We start from the raw sequence: 17,682 nt of genomic DNA, 5'->3' as shown, positions 1-17,682 counted from the left end.
TAGAAAGATGGCTGAAATGCATTTACCATCATTTCTATATCCATTGACTATGTGAGTGAATGAGGTGAGAGCAGTGGTTGTGCTATGGTGAGGTCTGAATCCATGTTGGGTGTTAGTGAGCAGTTTTTGTGTGTTGAGATGTTCCATAATTTGTATGTGAATACATCTTTCCAGCATTTTAGAGAGAGGAGACAGTATAGATATGGGGTGGTAATTTGTTAGTTCTTTTGAGTTCCCCCTTTATAGAGGGGAATAATATGGAAAACCTTTCAGAAGTGAGGGACTAGTTTTTTTTGATAATGGAGCAGTTGATAAGGGCGGTTACTGGATAGGCTATTATATCAGCAGACATTTTTAAGAATTCAGTTGGGGGTTCGTCTGCAGCCAGAGTAGTTGGTTTTAGTTTTTTTGAGTAATTTTTAAATCAGGTTTGCAGAGACAGGTTGAAGGGTAATGGTGTTTATATTAGTAAGGGATTTTTGTTTTTCATATGGGTCATAAGTAAGATGTTTGTGCTTTTCATTTGGGTCGGGGAGCTTTGAGAGTTTGTTAAAGCAAGTATGGATTCAGTAAAGAATACGTTAAATTGAGTGGCAATATTAGTTGAGGTGTCTGTGGTAGCAGGGGAAGGAGTCTTAGATTTTCCTGGCTGAAAACTGTTATTAATAGCTGTCCAAAACTTTCTAGGATTATGTTGATATTTCATTTGTATGCTATGACAGTAGTTTATTTTGTCTGTTCTGATCATTTTTTTTGTTTTGTTTCTGAGTTCTAGGTATGTTTGTTTTGAGTTTATTGTTTTTGTTTTGTGCCAGTTGGACCAAGCTTTATCTCTTCCATAAAGCAGAGATCTGGTTTCTTTACTCAACCAGGGTGCATAGTTAGACTTAATTCTAATGGTTCTAGGTGGTGCATGTGAGTTTAGTATGTTTTAATGGTTTTAGGTGGATCATGAGAGTTTAGCATGTTTAAGAATGTGTAGTTGAAGTACCTAACAGCTTCATTAAGGTCGAGTTCCTTGATGGGATTCCAATTACAGGCTTTTAGTGTTGAGGTCAAGTTAGATGGGATGAAATTCTTTTTGTTACGTATTTGTTGGTAGGTGATACATTTTTCTAGAGTTGGCTGGTCTCTAATTATACAGTTTGGCAAGCAGTCACTCAGACTGTCAGATAGACAGCCAGACTAACTTACTTGGGATGGCTTATTTGACAGTATCCAGTCTAGGATAGGCTGTCTGTTTGTTGATTTGTCAGTTCTAGCAGGAGAATGGATAAGCTGAGTGAATCCATGGAGGTTGATATGGGTAGTGGGTATAGTTAAGTTACATGGTGTCCAGTCAATGTTGAAGTCTCCTAGAATAATGGTTTCTTGCGGAACTGTCTCTAATGCCCAGTGTAGTAAGTTCTCAAGGGTGAATATATTATTACTAGTCCAAAAAATGCAGGGAAGTAGCATCTGATTATATTGATAGTTTTTCTAGAGTTAATTTTTAGGTTAGTAACTAAAATTTCAGCGGCACCTAGGGTCGGACGTGGTATGTCTAATGTAATGACATTTAGTTGGTCTTTAAATACCTCCTCCTTTTTGCTAATTAAGTCTTTGCATAGTAAATTATAGCCTGGGGCAGTAATTTCATTATTGGAGATGTTAGGATTTAGCCATGTTTCTGTTTGAAGTACTACATCTGGTGAGTAGAGGAAAGAGTAGCATGGAGGTCATGGACTTTGATATACTTCTAATATTAATGTTTAGTATTAGTAGATCAGTAGTATTTCTGGAGAGGTAAGGTAGATTGTTGGATGTATTTGGCTTGAGAAAGTTGATAGAGAGGTTAGAAGGGCTGGGGTTTGGGTGTATGTCTCCAATGAGTGACGGCCTGGAAGCAAAGCGTACAACTAGTTTTATCATTTTGGTGAAGTACTTATTGTATAGTAAGGATGGTTTATTTGAGTGCTGGCATGGAGGGGTTTTTAATACTATGTGGTGATATGTTGCTATGTGAAAGATAGCTGGGTGTATGCAGAGTTTGAGTGAAGTAGATTACTTAGTGTGTGCAGTAGTTGTGATATGATGAGGAGTTGATATTGGCTTTGTATGATGGTAGGAGGTAATATGTGTAAGTAAAGTAAGTGTTGAGAGTGTCAGAATGTGAGAGAGGAGCATGTTGTAGCTTTGTTGTTTAGGTTACAGTTGTAGGAGTTAAGGTGACTATAGCTAACTACTAAGAAGAGGTGACTGAGTACTCTAGGTTATGGTGAATAATCTATAGTTAGTTTTACATAAACAGTTAATATGAAGCTTGTTAGTTTAGGTGGTGTTTGAAGAAGGTGTAGAGTTGTGATGAGACTTGGGTGAGGCAGTTTGTATTACTTAATTGTGAGAATATAGCGATTGGACAATGTAGAGTGGTGAGTGTGGTTTAAAGGGTATACATTTAAGAAAAGGGGTGGGAATGGAGGTAGGGTAGGGGAGTGGAGTTTGCTCAAGTGCAGCGAAGGGTGAATGGAGCAAGCTTGCCTGCCCCCTGTGTAGCTCTTGCACATGAAAAACAATCAGTAAGGTAAGTTAAGATGAAATGGAAATAGAAGAATAGTAATGAAGAACGTATGTAAGAAGTTACTAGAGTTATTTGCAGAGGGAAAGTTGCCTTAGGAGACAGGAAAGAAGTAATGGGGGTAGAGAGTATCAGTGAGGAGTGGAGCAAAAGGACTACTGAATGAGTTAGTTGTCAAGGAATGGAGAAGAAGAGAAGAGATGAGAAGGAATTAAAGGGGGGTAGAAAGGTAAGAAAATAAGTGGCTAGTATCAGCTGGGGGACTAGAATAGGTTTCTGTAAGGGTTCATATAAAGCAGGACAGGTGATATTCAGTTAGGGAACAAGTGGCAAGGAGGGAGATATAGGACTGAGAGTACTTGGGAAAGTGAGAAGTGATGTATGAGAGAACCATGTGGACAGAGACCAGGGATAAATACAAGATTGAAAAGACAAGTTGTGTTACACATACATTCCCTGTTTGTGGTCAAGGATGCAGGGTAGTAGGTAGAGGCTTCTAACAGGATGGATATATTTTTCCTGGGGGTCCACTTTTTCTTGGGACTCTCTGGCAGGACCATGAAGAAAGTACGGTCAGTTATGGGTATATTTCATTCCCTGTTTGTGGTCAAGGACCCAGGGTAGTAGGTAGAGGCTTCCAATGGGAGGAATATATTTTCCTGGGGTCCGCTTTGTCTTGGGACTCTTTGGCAAGACCATTAAGAAAGTGAGGTCAGTTATGAGTGTATTTCATTTCCTGTTTGTGGTCTAGGATCCAGGGTAGTTGATAGAGGCTTCCACCAGGAGGGATATATTTTTTCCTGGGGTCCGCTTTGTCTTCAAAATCTCTGTCAGAACCATGAAAAAAGTGAGGTCAGTTATGGGTGTATTTCATTCCCTGTTTGTGGTCAAGGATCCAGGATAGTAGGTAGAGACTTCCACCGGGAGGGATATATTTTTCCTGGGGTCCACTTTGTCTTGGGACTCTATGGCAGGACCACAAAGAAAGTGAGGTCAGTTATGGGTGTATTTCATTCCCTATTTGTGGTCAAGGATCCAGGGTAGTAGGTAGAGGCTTCCTGCAGGAGAGATATATTTTTCCTGGGGTCTGCTTTGTCTTGGGACTCTCTGGCAGGACCATGCAGAAAGTGAGGTCTTTTATGCGTGTATTTCCTGAATGTAGGTTTACAGATCATGAAGTTCAGCGCAGCATTTGTAAATCACCCTAGGCTGATTCATGGCAGGGATGGAAAGCCCAAGCCACCAAAGTGAGTGGGTGGTGGTTACAGTGGAAGTTTATGATGTGGCTTCAAAAATGTGGCTCAAATACTTAACTGTGGAGGCTGCCCACTAAAGTGTGCTAGCCTGTGTAACTAATTTATCACTGTCTCTGCATTTTCTGTGTGTTTCTACCAAAAAAACCCCAAAAAAACAAAAAAATAATCCTTGTTTTCCCGCCTTCCTCGACTAGCTTAGACCAGTTTACAGGCATTGTTGTATTCTGGGCTGTGGTGTAGTTCCTGTCTTGTCCATTACCTTACTTGAATAGAAGGAAGTTTCTTTGCTCACCAGTGGGAGTGGGGAGCCTTGAGCAGCCTACCTGTCCTTGGGGGAAGTGACCTCAGCACAAGAAGCTGTAGTAATTGGTTGTTTGGGACCATTCCTAGCTCTTTTGTAGTTCACTGTTTAAAATCCGCGTTTGCACGGCTTTATGCATGTCGCATAGCGCAGCACCGGTTAAACAAGGTTAAACTTTTTCTGGCTCCGCCAAGTCTGCTCTTCAAATTTTCCCTTAAGGAAGCTCTACTCTTAGTATAACCAGAATACTCACTGTATTATAAGCCTAGCACTTGTTCTCAATACTTCTCTACTAAGTAAGCACTCCCATACTAAGTAAAGCACTACATCTACTTACCACCCCTGTGAATACCCACTTCCCTTAAAGATATACCACTCCCTTATACTGTTCTAGCATGTCGAGTGGTAGATTACTGGCGTTGTCTCCGGTTCAGCTGGTCAATCTGGGCATCTTGAGACAATGCTACAATTGTCTCATGTACACAGACAACCCTCTCCTCCTCCTCCCAACAAACACAATTACATGTGAGAGATGCAACTATATAGCCAAACTGGAGGCTGAACTCTCTCAACTCAGGGCTGGCATGACCAGACAGGAGGAGATGGCAATCACACACACAACAATCCCAGTCCCACATAGACCTACCACAACCGCAAACCAAACACATAAAAACACAAAGACATACTCGGAGGCTCTAATAAAAAACTTACCAAAACAACAGAGGCTCCCAAAGCAGACATCCAAAAATCCACCACCTCAAAACAAAACACATGCAACCCAAACTTCAATAAATCAGTGTGTCAACCAATCGCAGCCCTTAAGGCCAAACACCTTGCCTGATACACTAGTAATAGGTGACTCCATAGTCAGACACACTGATGTCCCACTGACCAGGTTGAAAAAGGAGAAGGTGACTGTGAGCTGTCTATCGGGAGCTAGGATCCGCCACATAACACACGCACTCAGGTCACTCCAAAGCAAGTACAAATATGACTCCGTCATTGTCCATGCTGGTGTGAATGACCTGAGACGTACCTCCCTGGACTACATGAAAAGAGACATAGAGGAGCTCTCTGATTATGTAGCCCAGGCTGGTATGACCCTGACCCTGAGCAGCATCTTGCCCTCACCAAGAATGATACCACAATACAAAGACAAGGTGATCAGCTTTAACAATTGGCTCAAGTACTGGTGTCATTCTAAGGGGATCCAATGTCTGTCTGCCTGGGATGATATGCTGGACAAGCCACGCTGCTTCACAAGGGATGGCTTACACCTGTCACCACTGGGCTTCTGGATAATGGCTAAGGCCCTTGCCACCCCCATAGTGCCTTTTTTAGGCAAGGCTCAAAAGACAAACCCACCTCCTTAGAAAACAAAAATGGAAAAAAAACTAAGGGTAATGCTGCTCAACGCCAGAAGTCTAAATCTCAAGATGCAGGCACTTGATGCACTCCTCAGCAAGGAGAACATCGACGTCTGTGCAGTAACTGAAACCTGGTTCAAGGCTCCTGAGAGCATCCCAGCACTACCAGGCTATGCCTCGTATCATGCTTTTCGGCCCCAAAACCCAGGCCGAACCACAAAGGGAGGGGGAGTGTCCATATTCATAAAGGACACCCACACCTCCAGGTTAGTAGCAACACATGAAGCATCAGAGACCATACAGGTGCAACTAACCATAGGCAACACTGCTATACAACTGGTAGCATGTTGCAGACCCCCCTCCCAATCTCAAGAACCCCACTCAGCCTTCCTGAAGACATTGGAGGATATGAATGTATCAGAAAATACCATCATACTGGGAGACTTCAACTACCCAAACATAGATTGGGTACATTATTCTAGCCTTAATACCCTAGCCCAAAGGTTCCTGGAATTCATAAATTCAAATGCACTGGAACAACTAGTCACCTCTCCCACTAGGGGAGATAATATACTAGACCTGATCATCACAAACATGGGTTAAAAATGTTCCACACCAGAAGTATACCCCTCAATAGTAAGATCTGACCACAAACTAATCACCCTGGATATACATATCCCACCTCCACCCCCAGCACAAAATACCACAGTGAAAAACTTCTCAAAAGCAGACTTCACTCTTCTTAAGACTGAGATGGTATCCTTTAAGCCCACTGTGCCAGTGGATACCACATCCCACAATGCCGAATCCTTCACAAATGCTTTCTATGGACATCTGCAAGAATGCATGGATCATGCAATCCCAAACAAATCCAAGTCCCTCTCCACCAAATGTAAGCGTCCTGTCTGGTGGACCTCAGCCATAAACAAATTGTATAACAAGAGAAGGAAGCTACTGCACGTCAGAGCGAAATCCCATGAAGGGAAGACATCTCTGATCAACATTAGCAGAAAACTACGTTCTCTCATAAAAACATCCAAGGCAAACTTTGAGAGAAAAATCGCTAAAGACACTAAAGATAACCACAAAGCCTTCTTCAGCTATGTTAGAAACCTGGGCGGAAACCCTCAGATATGCTCAGAGTTGGTTCACAACAACAAAAATACACTGAACCCACAGATATTGCTAACATTCTGGCTGATAGGTTCAGTGCAAATTTCTCGCCTCCTTCACCCCCAAAAGAAGAAATACTTATCCCAGCTGAATGTAATCTCCCTGTCATCTCAGATGTCCAAGTGAGAACCGCCCTAAACAAAGCAAAAAACACAGCATCAATGGGACCTGACGATATCCCAGGGTGCGTGTTACGTGAACTCCAAGGGGAGCTAAACCCACACATAAAAATGCTATTTAACCTTAGCCTTATTTTGGGATATGTACCTGAACACTGGCGTACAGCAACAGTGGTCCCACTCCACAAGGGGGGTGCCTCTACAGACCCTGGAAACTACTGCCCCATAAGCTTGACTAGCCTGGTCTGCAAAGCTATGGAAAGAATCATTATGGAACTCATAAACAGAGACATAGGGGACCTACAGACGCTTGACCCCACCCAGTTCGGCTTTGTAAAGGGCAGATCCTGCCTTTTAAACCTGGTTGACTTTTTGCAAACAGTCACTAGAGCCATTGATGAGGGCAAAGCAGTCCATACAGCATACCTGGACTTGGCTAAGGCCTTCAACACAATACCCCACTCAGGCATCATAGATAAGCTAAACAGCTTAAAAGTAAACCCTTATGTCACTAGATGGGCTGCAAACTGGCTAAAGGACAGAACCCATAAAGTTAAAATCGCTGGAGCAATGTCAGACTCAAAGCCAGTCACAAGTGGTGTCCCACAGGGATCTGTCCTGGGACCCCTCTTGTTTGGCATTTATTTCTCAGATGTTAAAGCAAACATGGGAGGGCTGTGGCTGACAAAGTTTGCAGATGACTGCAAACTAGGTGCCATAGTTGATACATCAGCAGATACACACATCCTACAAAAAGGCCTCACTGAAACGGACAACTGGTGCCGTAGTCACGGCCTTAAACTAAATGCCAAAAAATGTATAGTTATCCCTTTTGGAAAAAACAAAGTACCCACAAATTATCACATAGACAGCAACCCACTGAGTACGGAAAAAGTAATCAGAGACCTAGGGACCCAAGTAGACAGCGACCTCTCATTTGACACCCACGTTGCCAAAGTGGTTAGAAAAACATTCTACCTTGCACACCTCATCATGAAGGGTTTCACATTCAGATCCAAGGATGTCATTGTACCCCTGTATTCCTCCCTCATCAGACCCATGATTGAGTACAATGCCTCATTTGGTATGTACCTCACCCGGCACTTGCAACAGCTGGAGAGACCACAAAAGTACCTCACCAAAAGGATCAAGGCTCTCCAACATATGTCTTATTCTGCCAGACTAAAGAAACTTCAGCTCTATTCAGTAGCATACCGCCTGCTCAGAGGTGATCTCTGCCTGACATACAAGGCCATGTCCAATCAGGATCTGATGGACATGCTCCACCTCAAAAAATCCAAATCCATCAGGACCACAAGAGCCAAAGACTTAAACCTCGGCACAAGTATGAATAGGACATGCTGGAGGGATAGATTCATAACCCAGAGGCTTCCCATGCTTTGGAACAGGATCCCAGTTCGTATTAGGCAGAGTCCCTCACTGAATCTCTTCAAGAGAAATCTTGACGAGTGGATGGGAGATTGTAAGTTTACCCCAGGGGTCACATCTGTGTCACTGCTAGACAGAGGCACAGTAAACTAATTCTATTATATAAGGGGACATTCACTGTGTCACTACTAGACAGAGGCACAGTATTCTAGATTTTATCTGTACATTTTTGTACCATTTCATGGGGTGGCAAAAGCCACATCACTATGGCTAGGCTTACAAATGCCCCAGGGCAGATAGCCTAGTACTAAACTATGAAACTATGAAACTAAGAAGGAAGAAGAGGTGGGATGCTTGTATGGTAGCTAACTGGACAGCCGGATAGTGTAGATAGCTTAATCACTTTTTACCACTTTGCAATTTACAGAACCTTAGAAACTGTGGGAGGAAATTATATTAAGCTTGCTCATAAACAAAGAAGTGATAGCAGTAACCCAAAATATGTTATTATCACAGAGTTGTGTCTTGTTTAAAATACAAGGATCACATGGACACAGCAATAGCCGAGTAGAGGTCAGTGGTGGTGGTAGTTGTGAGGGGTGGAAAAGTAAAAGAGAGGTATCTGGATATCAACAGGAATGGAGGAAACAGGGAGGTTAGTGATGGTAGGGGTTGGGGTAGCAGGATTGCTTCTTTGAGCACTTGCCATGATTCCCTCATTAAGTCAATGATGGACTCACTCTGCCCCTAGATCTAATATATATATGATCTATGCAGAGCTATTAGAGAAGCCAAGAAGAATAACTGACTTAAACTGCTGTTACCCAGCGTATGTTTCAGGGATTCAAAAATATCACAGGTTACAGAGACAGAAGTAGAGGGGATAACCACTGACAGTCATTTCTTTCCAGATGATTTTAATGAATTCTATGCCTACTTTGAGACCCATAATGTTGAGCTAATGGGCAGGGCTAGGGCTATGGATGGCACAGTAGTGCAGTGGAAGCATTGTTGTCTCACAGCAAGAGGTTCTCTGGTTTGATTCCTGGCTAGAGTGCCTTCTGTGTGGAGTCTGCATGTCTGCCCTGTGTTTGTGTGGGTTTTCTCTGGGTACTTTGGTTTCCTCCCACATTATAAAGACATGAGTCTGGAGCATTTCTCCCCATGCCTCCGCTGAAAATTGACTTCATTCCAAGTTGGACTTTCCCGGTAAACAAATGTTAAATAAACAAATAATAAAATAAATAAGGAGGGTTTATCACCACTGTTTAAAATATCCACAGATGTGGAAAAGTCTCTGAGGAGGATAAACCCTCAGAAAGCAGCTGGTTCAGATAAGAGTGCTGGATGTGTATTTAAAAATTGTGCATTAATGTTTCCTGATGTTTTAGCTGATATATTGGATCTTTCTCTTATACAAGCTACAGTTCCTACCTGTTATGAAACTACCACAATTATTCATTTGCTGAAAAAGGGCAAAGGTAACTGAATGATTATCGTCCTGTTGTATTGACTCCTATAGTGATGAAATGCTTTGAGAGGATTATTATGATCCACATTCAGACATTTATACTTGATATAATAGACCCTTTACAGTTTGCATACAGACCAAATAGGTCAACAGAGGATCCAGTCAGTACAACATTACATATAGCTCTTACACACTTGGGGAATAAAGACTGTTAAGCTCAATTGCTGTTTATTGATTATAGCTCCGCTTTCATTACTGTGACACCAGCTAAGCTTACCAACAAGATTTCCACTCTAGGAGTGCCACCTATTCTTTGTAACTGGGTCTCGGACTTTTTAACAGGTAGACCCTACTCAGTCAGGCTGGGGAATAACATGCCCAAAACAGTTATCATAAACACAGGAAGACCACAAGGTGGTGTTTTGAGTTTCATGCTGTACGCACTTTTAACTTATGATCGTGTTGCTTTTCAACACCAACATTATTAAATTAGCGGATGATACCACCATTACTGGAGAGATTTCTGGGGATGATGAGTTAGCGTACAGGAGGGACACGGATAGCCTTGTGAAGTGGAGTCAGGACAATAATCTCTCTCTTAATACCAGTAAAACAAAGGAGATGATTACTGATACATGGAAGAAGAGAAAACAGCCTCCACCACTTCGCATTGGTGACACTGAGATGGAGAGAGACGCTATATTTAAATTTCTTGGTATTACCATCTCTGAGGACCTCACTTGGACTTATAACCCCACAGACCTGGCGGGGAAAGCCTGACAGCATCTGCACTTTCTGAGAAGGCTGAGGAAGTTTAATATGCTAAGTACTATCTTCAGCAACTTCTACAGATGTACAATCCAGAATACCTTCTTCCATTCCATCACAGTTTGGTTTGGGAATAGTACAGCACAGGATTGTAAGGTTGTACAGCGGGTGATGAAATCATTGCAAAATATTATTGGTATAACAGTCCCTGCATTGGAGGACATTTATAACAAAAGAGTTTTTAGGAGGGCCTATAACATTGTTGAGGACATACTCATCCACAACATAAATTGTTTATGTTGCTACCATCAGAGAGACGTTATAAGCGTATAGCAGCTACAACAACAAGGCTGAAAGACAGTTTTCTTCCTCATGCCATCATGCTTGTTAATAAAACCTGTCCCCATCCCCCCAGCACTATAGACTGGTTTGTGTTTGGAGGGGTGAAATGTCTTCTGTTTTGAATTATTATTTGTATTTGTATTTTATAGTAGTATGTATTTTTGTATTGTTGTGTTTTAAAATATGTTGCTGGAGGATTTGCAGAGTAAGGATTGCATTGTACTGTATGATGTATGTCTCTGTACATATGGCAATAAAGTTGAATTGAATTGAATCTAAGGTGTGATCAGTATTTTTTGGGGTTACGTATTAACATTTGAGTCAATATCACAAAGGTAAACTTCAGATGTTCTTCCTAACCTCTTCCATATATATTAGTTTCAAGTAAAAGTGAAGAGGTGAATCCTGATATATATATATATATATATATATATATATATATATATATATATATATATATATATATATATATATATATATATATATATTATGAGTGGTAAAATGGATTCAGGCACACAAGAGGTAATATAAAAACACACAGAGTCATACAAGGGGTAGAAATGGCACACAAACAATACAGAAATGCCTACAATGTCACAGAGGGTCAGACATTTTAACCTGATTCAGTAACCTGAAATGTACTTATCTGCTGACAATACATAATTCTTTTAAAATCAAATTTAGCAGTGCCTATACAGAGTGAAACAACTTTCCATAAAATAAATATTCTAAGAGATTGACTCACCAGCCCGTCATGAAGTAATCTCTGTATAGAACTTTCTTTCCCACTTCCTGTTTCATTAACCTTCGGGGAAACTCATACCTTGTGAATTCATTACCCAATAATTGTGGGTATGTGAAGGCCTGCAGAAAATACATTTCATTTCAGTCAGTTTCCATTAGGCGATGCTATTTTCTAAGAGTACAACACAGTTTTTCTCCTTAAAAATGTATCATGTGATCTAACATTTTGTAATTTACTTATGGCTTTTGTCACACATAATGTATTAATACACAGAAATTCAGAATACATGAATTCAGCCACCCGTATCTTGTTTTTGTGTCAGTGTGTGTGCATTGGTGTGTGACAATGTTTGCGTTTGTCAGTGTGTGCATGTGACAATGTGTGTGTGTGTGTGTGTGTGTGTGTGTGTGTGTGTGTGTGTGTGTGTGTGTGTGTGTGCGTGTGAGAATGTTTGCGTGTGCCTGTGTGTGTGTGTGCGAGTTTGTGTGTGTGTGCTCAAGCATTTTAATGTCAGTGAGTGTGTAAGCAATATGTGTGTGCGCATGGGTGGGTTTGTGTGTGCATTTGCACATGCATACACACTTGTGTCTGTGAATGTACGTGCATATTTATGTGTGTGAGTAGGTGAGTATGTTTGCTTGTATCTGTGTAGGTTTTAATGCAAGTGAGATGCTGCAGAATGTGATTTATGAGCCTGATTCTGAGTTTGATGTCACCCAATTCAAAACAGATACCATTTCCAAACAAGTATTTCAGATTTTATGTTCTAAAACCAGTCATAAAACTTAAATTAAGGTTTAGAATTTTCAGTAACTACATCTACAAATTCTAAGTTTAAAAAGTGACCATGAGCCATCCCATTTTCATGGGATAACCTTTTTGCCCTAAATGTTGGAGTCATCTGCACTCCTCACCTTGTCAGTACCTACATGGAAGGAGTTCTCATCTGTGACACTCTGCAGCCTTTGTATGATGAGAGTCTGATCATTTTACTTGCCATGAAGTAGAAGGCGTGGATATTCCTCAGACCAATATAAACAGTATGACTGGCCAGTCAGCAGTATCAATACTGTAATATTTGCAGGTGTCAAAACAGGGGTACAATAGACAAAGGATTTGCCGATTGAAGATAAGACATAGAAACCAATCAAGATCAACATCAGCAAATAACACATTATTCACATTGTTGTAAAAGCAGTTTTAGGACTGATGTCTCAGACAGTCATTTCTTCAGAGCATCTGAGAGTAAAATGTTGCTTAGCAGGAAAGGAGAATTCAAAATGAGAAATTCACAACCTCACGAAGTCAGTGTGCCACACAGTCGCAGCCCCTAAGTCTAAATAACACACCTAATACACTAGTAATTGGAGACTCTATTATCAGGCACACTGATGTCCCACTCACCAGGCTGAACAAGGAGAAGGTCACTGTAAGCTGCCTGTCGGGAGCCAGGATCCGCCACATAACACAGGCACTCAGGTCACTCCACAGCAGGTAAAAATATGACTCTGTCATTGTCCATGTTGGTGTGAATGACCTGAGACGTACCTCCCTGGACTACATGAAAAGAGACATAGAGGAGCTCTCAGATCATGTAGCCTAGGCCGGTATGACCCTGACCCTGAGTAGCGTATTGCCCTCACCAAGAATGATGCCACATTATAAAGACAAAATGATCAATTTTAACAATTGGCTAAGCTATTGGTGTCATTCAAAGGGGATCCAGTGTCTGTCAGCCTGGGATGACATGCTCAACAAACCACGTTGCTTCGCCAGGGACGGCTTGCACCTGGCACCCTTAGGCTTTCGAATACTGGCTAAGGCTCTTGCCACCCCCATAGTGCCTTTTTTAGGCAAAGCTCAAAAGACAAACCCACCTCCATAGACAATACCAGAAACAAAAAACTAAGGGTAATGCTACTCAACACCAGAAGTCTAAACCTCAAGATGCATGCACTCGAGGCACTCCTCAGTATGGAGAAAATCAATATCTGTGCAGTAACAGAAACCTGGTTCAAGGCTCCAGAGAGCACCCCAGCACTACCAGGATTCAACTCATACCATTCTTTTTGGCCCCAGAACTCAGACCGGAATACCAAAGGCGGGGGAGTATCCATTTTCATCAAGGATACCCACACCTCCAGGTTAGTGGCACTGCACGAGGCAGCGGAGACCATCCATGTGCAACTAACAGTAGGTAAAACTGCTTTTCAGTTCATAGCCTGCTACAGATCACCCACCTTGTCTCATGACCCCCACTCGGCATTCCTGAGAACATTGGAGAATATGAAGGTCTCACCAAACACCATGATATTGGGGGATTTCAACTACCCAAACATTGACTGGGAAAACTACTCAAGTCCCAACTCTTTTGCCCAATGGTTCCTGGAGTTTATAAACTCAAATGCCATGGAACAACTGGTCACCACTCCCACAAGAGGGGACAACATATTGGACTTGGTCATCACCAACATGGGGGCTCAATGTTCCACACCAGAGGTAAATCCCTCGTTGGTAAGATCAGACCATAAACTTATCACAATGGACATCCACATCCCGACCCCACCCCCAGCCAAGGAAACCACTGTGAAAAATTTCTCAAAAGCAAACTTCACACTTCTCAAGACCAAGGTGGAAAGTTTCAAAGCCCCCGGGCTAATGGAAAATGCTACCCAAACTGCAGAATCCTTTACAAATGCACTCTATGAGCACCTACAGGAAAGCATAGATCGTGCCATCCCAAGTAAAACCAAGACTCACTCCTCCAAAAACAGGAGACCAGTCTGGTGGACCCCAGCCATAAATAAGCTATACAACAGAAGGAGGAAACTATTATATGACAAGGCAAAATCCCAAAAACGGAAGGCATCCTTGATCAGTACTAGCAAGAAACTTCAATCCCTCATAAAATCATCAAAGGCCAGCTTCGAAAGAAAAATCGCCAAAGACTCTAAAGATAATCACAAGGCATTCTTTAGCTACGTCAAGAACCTGGGTGGCAGCTCTCAGATCTGCTCTGAGCTGGTGCAAAATGGCACAAAATACAATGAACTCACTGGCATTGCCAACATCCTGACGGACAGGTTCAGTGCAAACTTTACCCCCCCTTCCCCACCAAAAGTGCCTGTGTCTATCCCAGAAGAATGCAGTCCCCCAGACATCACAGACACACAGGTGAAAGCAGCCCTCTCCAAAGTAAAAAACACATCATCAATTGGACCGGATGGTATCCCGGGCTGTGTCTTACACGAGCTCCAAAACTAACTAAACCCTCACATAAATTCACTGTTCTAACTCAGCCTTACCACAGGTTATGTACCCAAAGAATGGCATACAGCAACAGTGATCCTGCTCCACAAAGGTGGCGCCACAACGGATCCCGGGAACTATCACTCTATAAGCCTGACTAGCCTGGTCTGCAAGGCTATGGAGCGCATCATCATGGATCTCATAAACAAAGACATTGGGAACCTCCAAACACTGGACCCCACCCAATTTGGCTTTGTTAAGGGCAGATCTTGCCTCTTAAACCTAGTTGACTTCTTTGAAACAGTTACCAAAGCCTTAGATGAGGGAAAGGTAGTCCACACATCCTACCTAGACCTCACAAAGGCCTTCAACACAATACCCCACTCTGGCATCATAAATAAGCTTACCAGCTTAAATATCAACCCATATGTCACAAGATGGGTTGCAAACTGGCTCAGGGATAGAACTCACATGGTCAGTGTCGCAGGTGCCATGTCCGACTCTAAACCAGTTACAAATGGCATCCCACAGGGATCAGTCCTGGGACCCCTCTTGTTCGGTATATACTTCTCTGAGGTACAGGCAAACATGGGAGGACTGTGGCTGACCAAGTTCACAGATGATTGCAAACTGGGAGCCATAATAGACTCTCTGGCTGCCACAAGTATCCTCCAGAAGGGCCTTACAGAGACGAATACCTGGTGTCAGAACCATGACCTCAAGTGATATGAAAAAAAAAATGCATAGTCATCTCCTTTGGGAAAAACAAAGTGCCCACAAACTACCATATAGAAGGTAATCCACTAATTACGGAAGATGTAATTAGGGATCTGGGGACCCAAGTAGATAGTAACCTCTCCTTTGACAATCACATTGCCAAAGTGGTTAGAAAAACCTTCTATATAGCCCACCTAATCATGAAAGGGTTCACATCCAGATCAAGAGAGGTCATTGTGCCCCTCTACTCATTGCTCATCAGGCCCATAATTGAGTACAATGCCCTATTTGGGATGTACCTTACCCAACACCTGCAACAGCTGGAGAGACCTCAAAAATACCTCACCAAGAGGATTGTGGGCCTCAAACAGATGCCCTATGCAGCTCGACTAAAGAAACTCCAGCTCTACTCAGTTGTTTACCGCCTACTCAGAGGCGATCTCTGCCTGACGTACAAGGCCATGTCTAACCTGGAATTGTTGGACATGCTCCACCTCAAAAAAAACAGATCCATTAGAGCTACACACTCCAGGGATTTAAACCTTAGCACAACAATAAATAGGACATGCTGGAGGGATAGATTCATATCCCAAAAGCTTCCTGTGCTCTGGAATAGAATCCCAGCCCATGTTAGGCAGAGCCCCTCACTGACCCTCTTCAAGAGAAATCTTGATGAGTGGATGGGAAATCATAAATTTGCACCTGGGATCACTTCCATGGCTCTGCTGGACAGAGGCTCAGGAATCTAGTCTAAAAAGGGAGGCGAAAGCCAACACATTCTGGCTAGGCTTATAAATGCCCTAGGGCAGATACCCTGGTACCTACCTATGAACCTATGAACAAGCCAATGTAGAGCATTTCATAAATGTGAAGGCTAACATGGATTGATGCATTATTTCATGGGACTTTGCCTCTTGTATACAAGAGGTTATCTGACCTAATTTTCTGTTGCACCATGGCTGATGTCATGATAAATGCATTTCTGGAAACCAGCCTGTAGAAGGGCCATCTGAATAAGATAACACAATGGCTTATGTCCAGGACCAAGAAGGAGCAGGTGCCCAATTGGAAGCAATGTCTCCTTAGCCTGAACAAGCAAATAAGAGCACTAGTGAAATCCTCCAAAGCAAACTTCGCACCCAAATTGGCCACATCTACTAGAGACAATCATAAGGCCTTCTTCACATATGTCCACAACCTCAAAGGAAGCATCCGGATCTATTCAGAACTGGTGGTCAAGGATACTACATATACAAATGCCGTAGATATAGCAAACTTGCTGACTGACAGATTCAGTTAAAATTTCATCCTTCAGTCCCCCCCCCATCAGTAAATCAGGACTTTCCCAGTACCTGCTCTCCTCCCCTTATATCTAGGGATCAGGTCATCACTGCTCTCTCAAAGGCAGAAAATACAGCCTCCATGAGACACGATAACATCCCAGGTTGCATCCTACATGAACTCAGTCAGGAATTTGCAGCACCATTAGGCGCCCTATTCAACCAAAGCGTGAGTACTGGTTTTGTCCCAGCTGAGTGGAGGACAGCCACTGTCATCCCTTTACACAAAGGTGGAGCGTCCACTGATCTGGGAAATTATAGACCCATAAGCCTAACTAGCCTGATCTGCAAGGCCATGGAACAGATTATCATGGACATCATAAACAAGGACATTGGCAACCTCCAAACACTCGACCCCACACAGTTTGGCTTCGTCAAGGGCAGATCATGTCTGTTAAACTTGGTCTACTTTTTTTGAGACAGTCATCAAAGCCATGGATGAGGGGAAGACTGTGCACACTGCTTAAATTGCCTGGCCAAAGCCTTCAACACTATTCCACACTCGGGCATAATAGATAAACTCTCTCAACTAGGCATCAATTCATATGTCACCAGATGGGTAGCCAACTGGCTCACTGATAGAACCCACCTAGTCAAAATAGGAGAAGCCACCTCAAGCAGTAGACTCATATCGAGTGGTGTACCCCAGGGTTCAGTCTTGGGGCCTCAGTTATTTGGGATATACTTTTCTGAGGTGCAGGCCAAAACCAGTGGACTATGGCTGACCAAGTTTGCAGATGACTGCAAGCTGAGTGCTGTCATCAATTCCCCTAGTGATATGGGCATCCTCCAAGAGGGTCTCACTCAGACAAATGACTGGTACCAGAAACATAGCCTCAAGCTGAATACCAAAAAATGCATCATCATCCCCTTTGGGGAGAGTAACAT

At 42.6% G+C, this 17,682-nt stretch overlaps 1 protein-coding gene across 1 annotated transcript in view; it reads right to left on the bottom strand.

The window, feature by feature from the left end:
- PPM1M (protein phosphatase, Mg2+/Mn2+ dependent 1M) overlaps positions 1-17,682 on the bottom strand; it is a 484,662-nt gene that overhangs the window by 206,342 nt on the left and 260,638 nt on the right. The window contains exon 7 of the mRNA XM_044078507.1: positions 11,489-11,607. Within this exon, the coding sequence (XP_043934442.1) occupies positions 11,489-11,607 (119 nt within the window). The remainder of the gene's footprint in view (positions 1-11,488; positions 11,608-17,682) is intronic.

The sequence above is a fragment of the Protopterus annectens genome, chromosome 7.part1 (genome assembly GCF_019279795.1).
Source record: "Protopterus annectens isolate FY-2018-M chromosome 7.part1, PAN1.0, whole genome shotgun sequence".
NCBI lineage: Eukaryota > Metazoa > Chordata > Ceratodontiformes > Protopteridae > Protopterus > Protopterus annectens.
The sequence above is the reverse complement of the archived record's forward strand: the minus strand, read 5'-3'. Positions and strand labels throughout refer to the sequence as shown.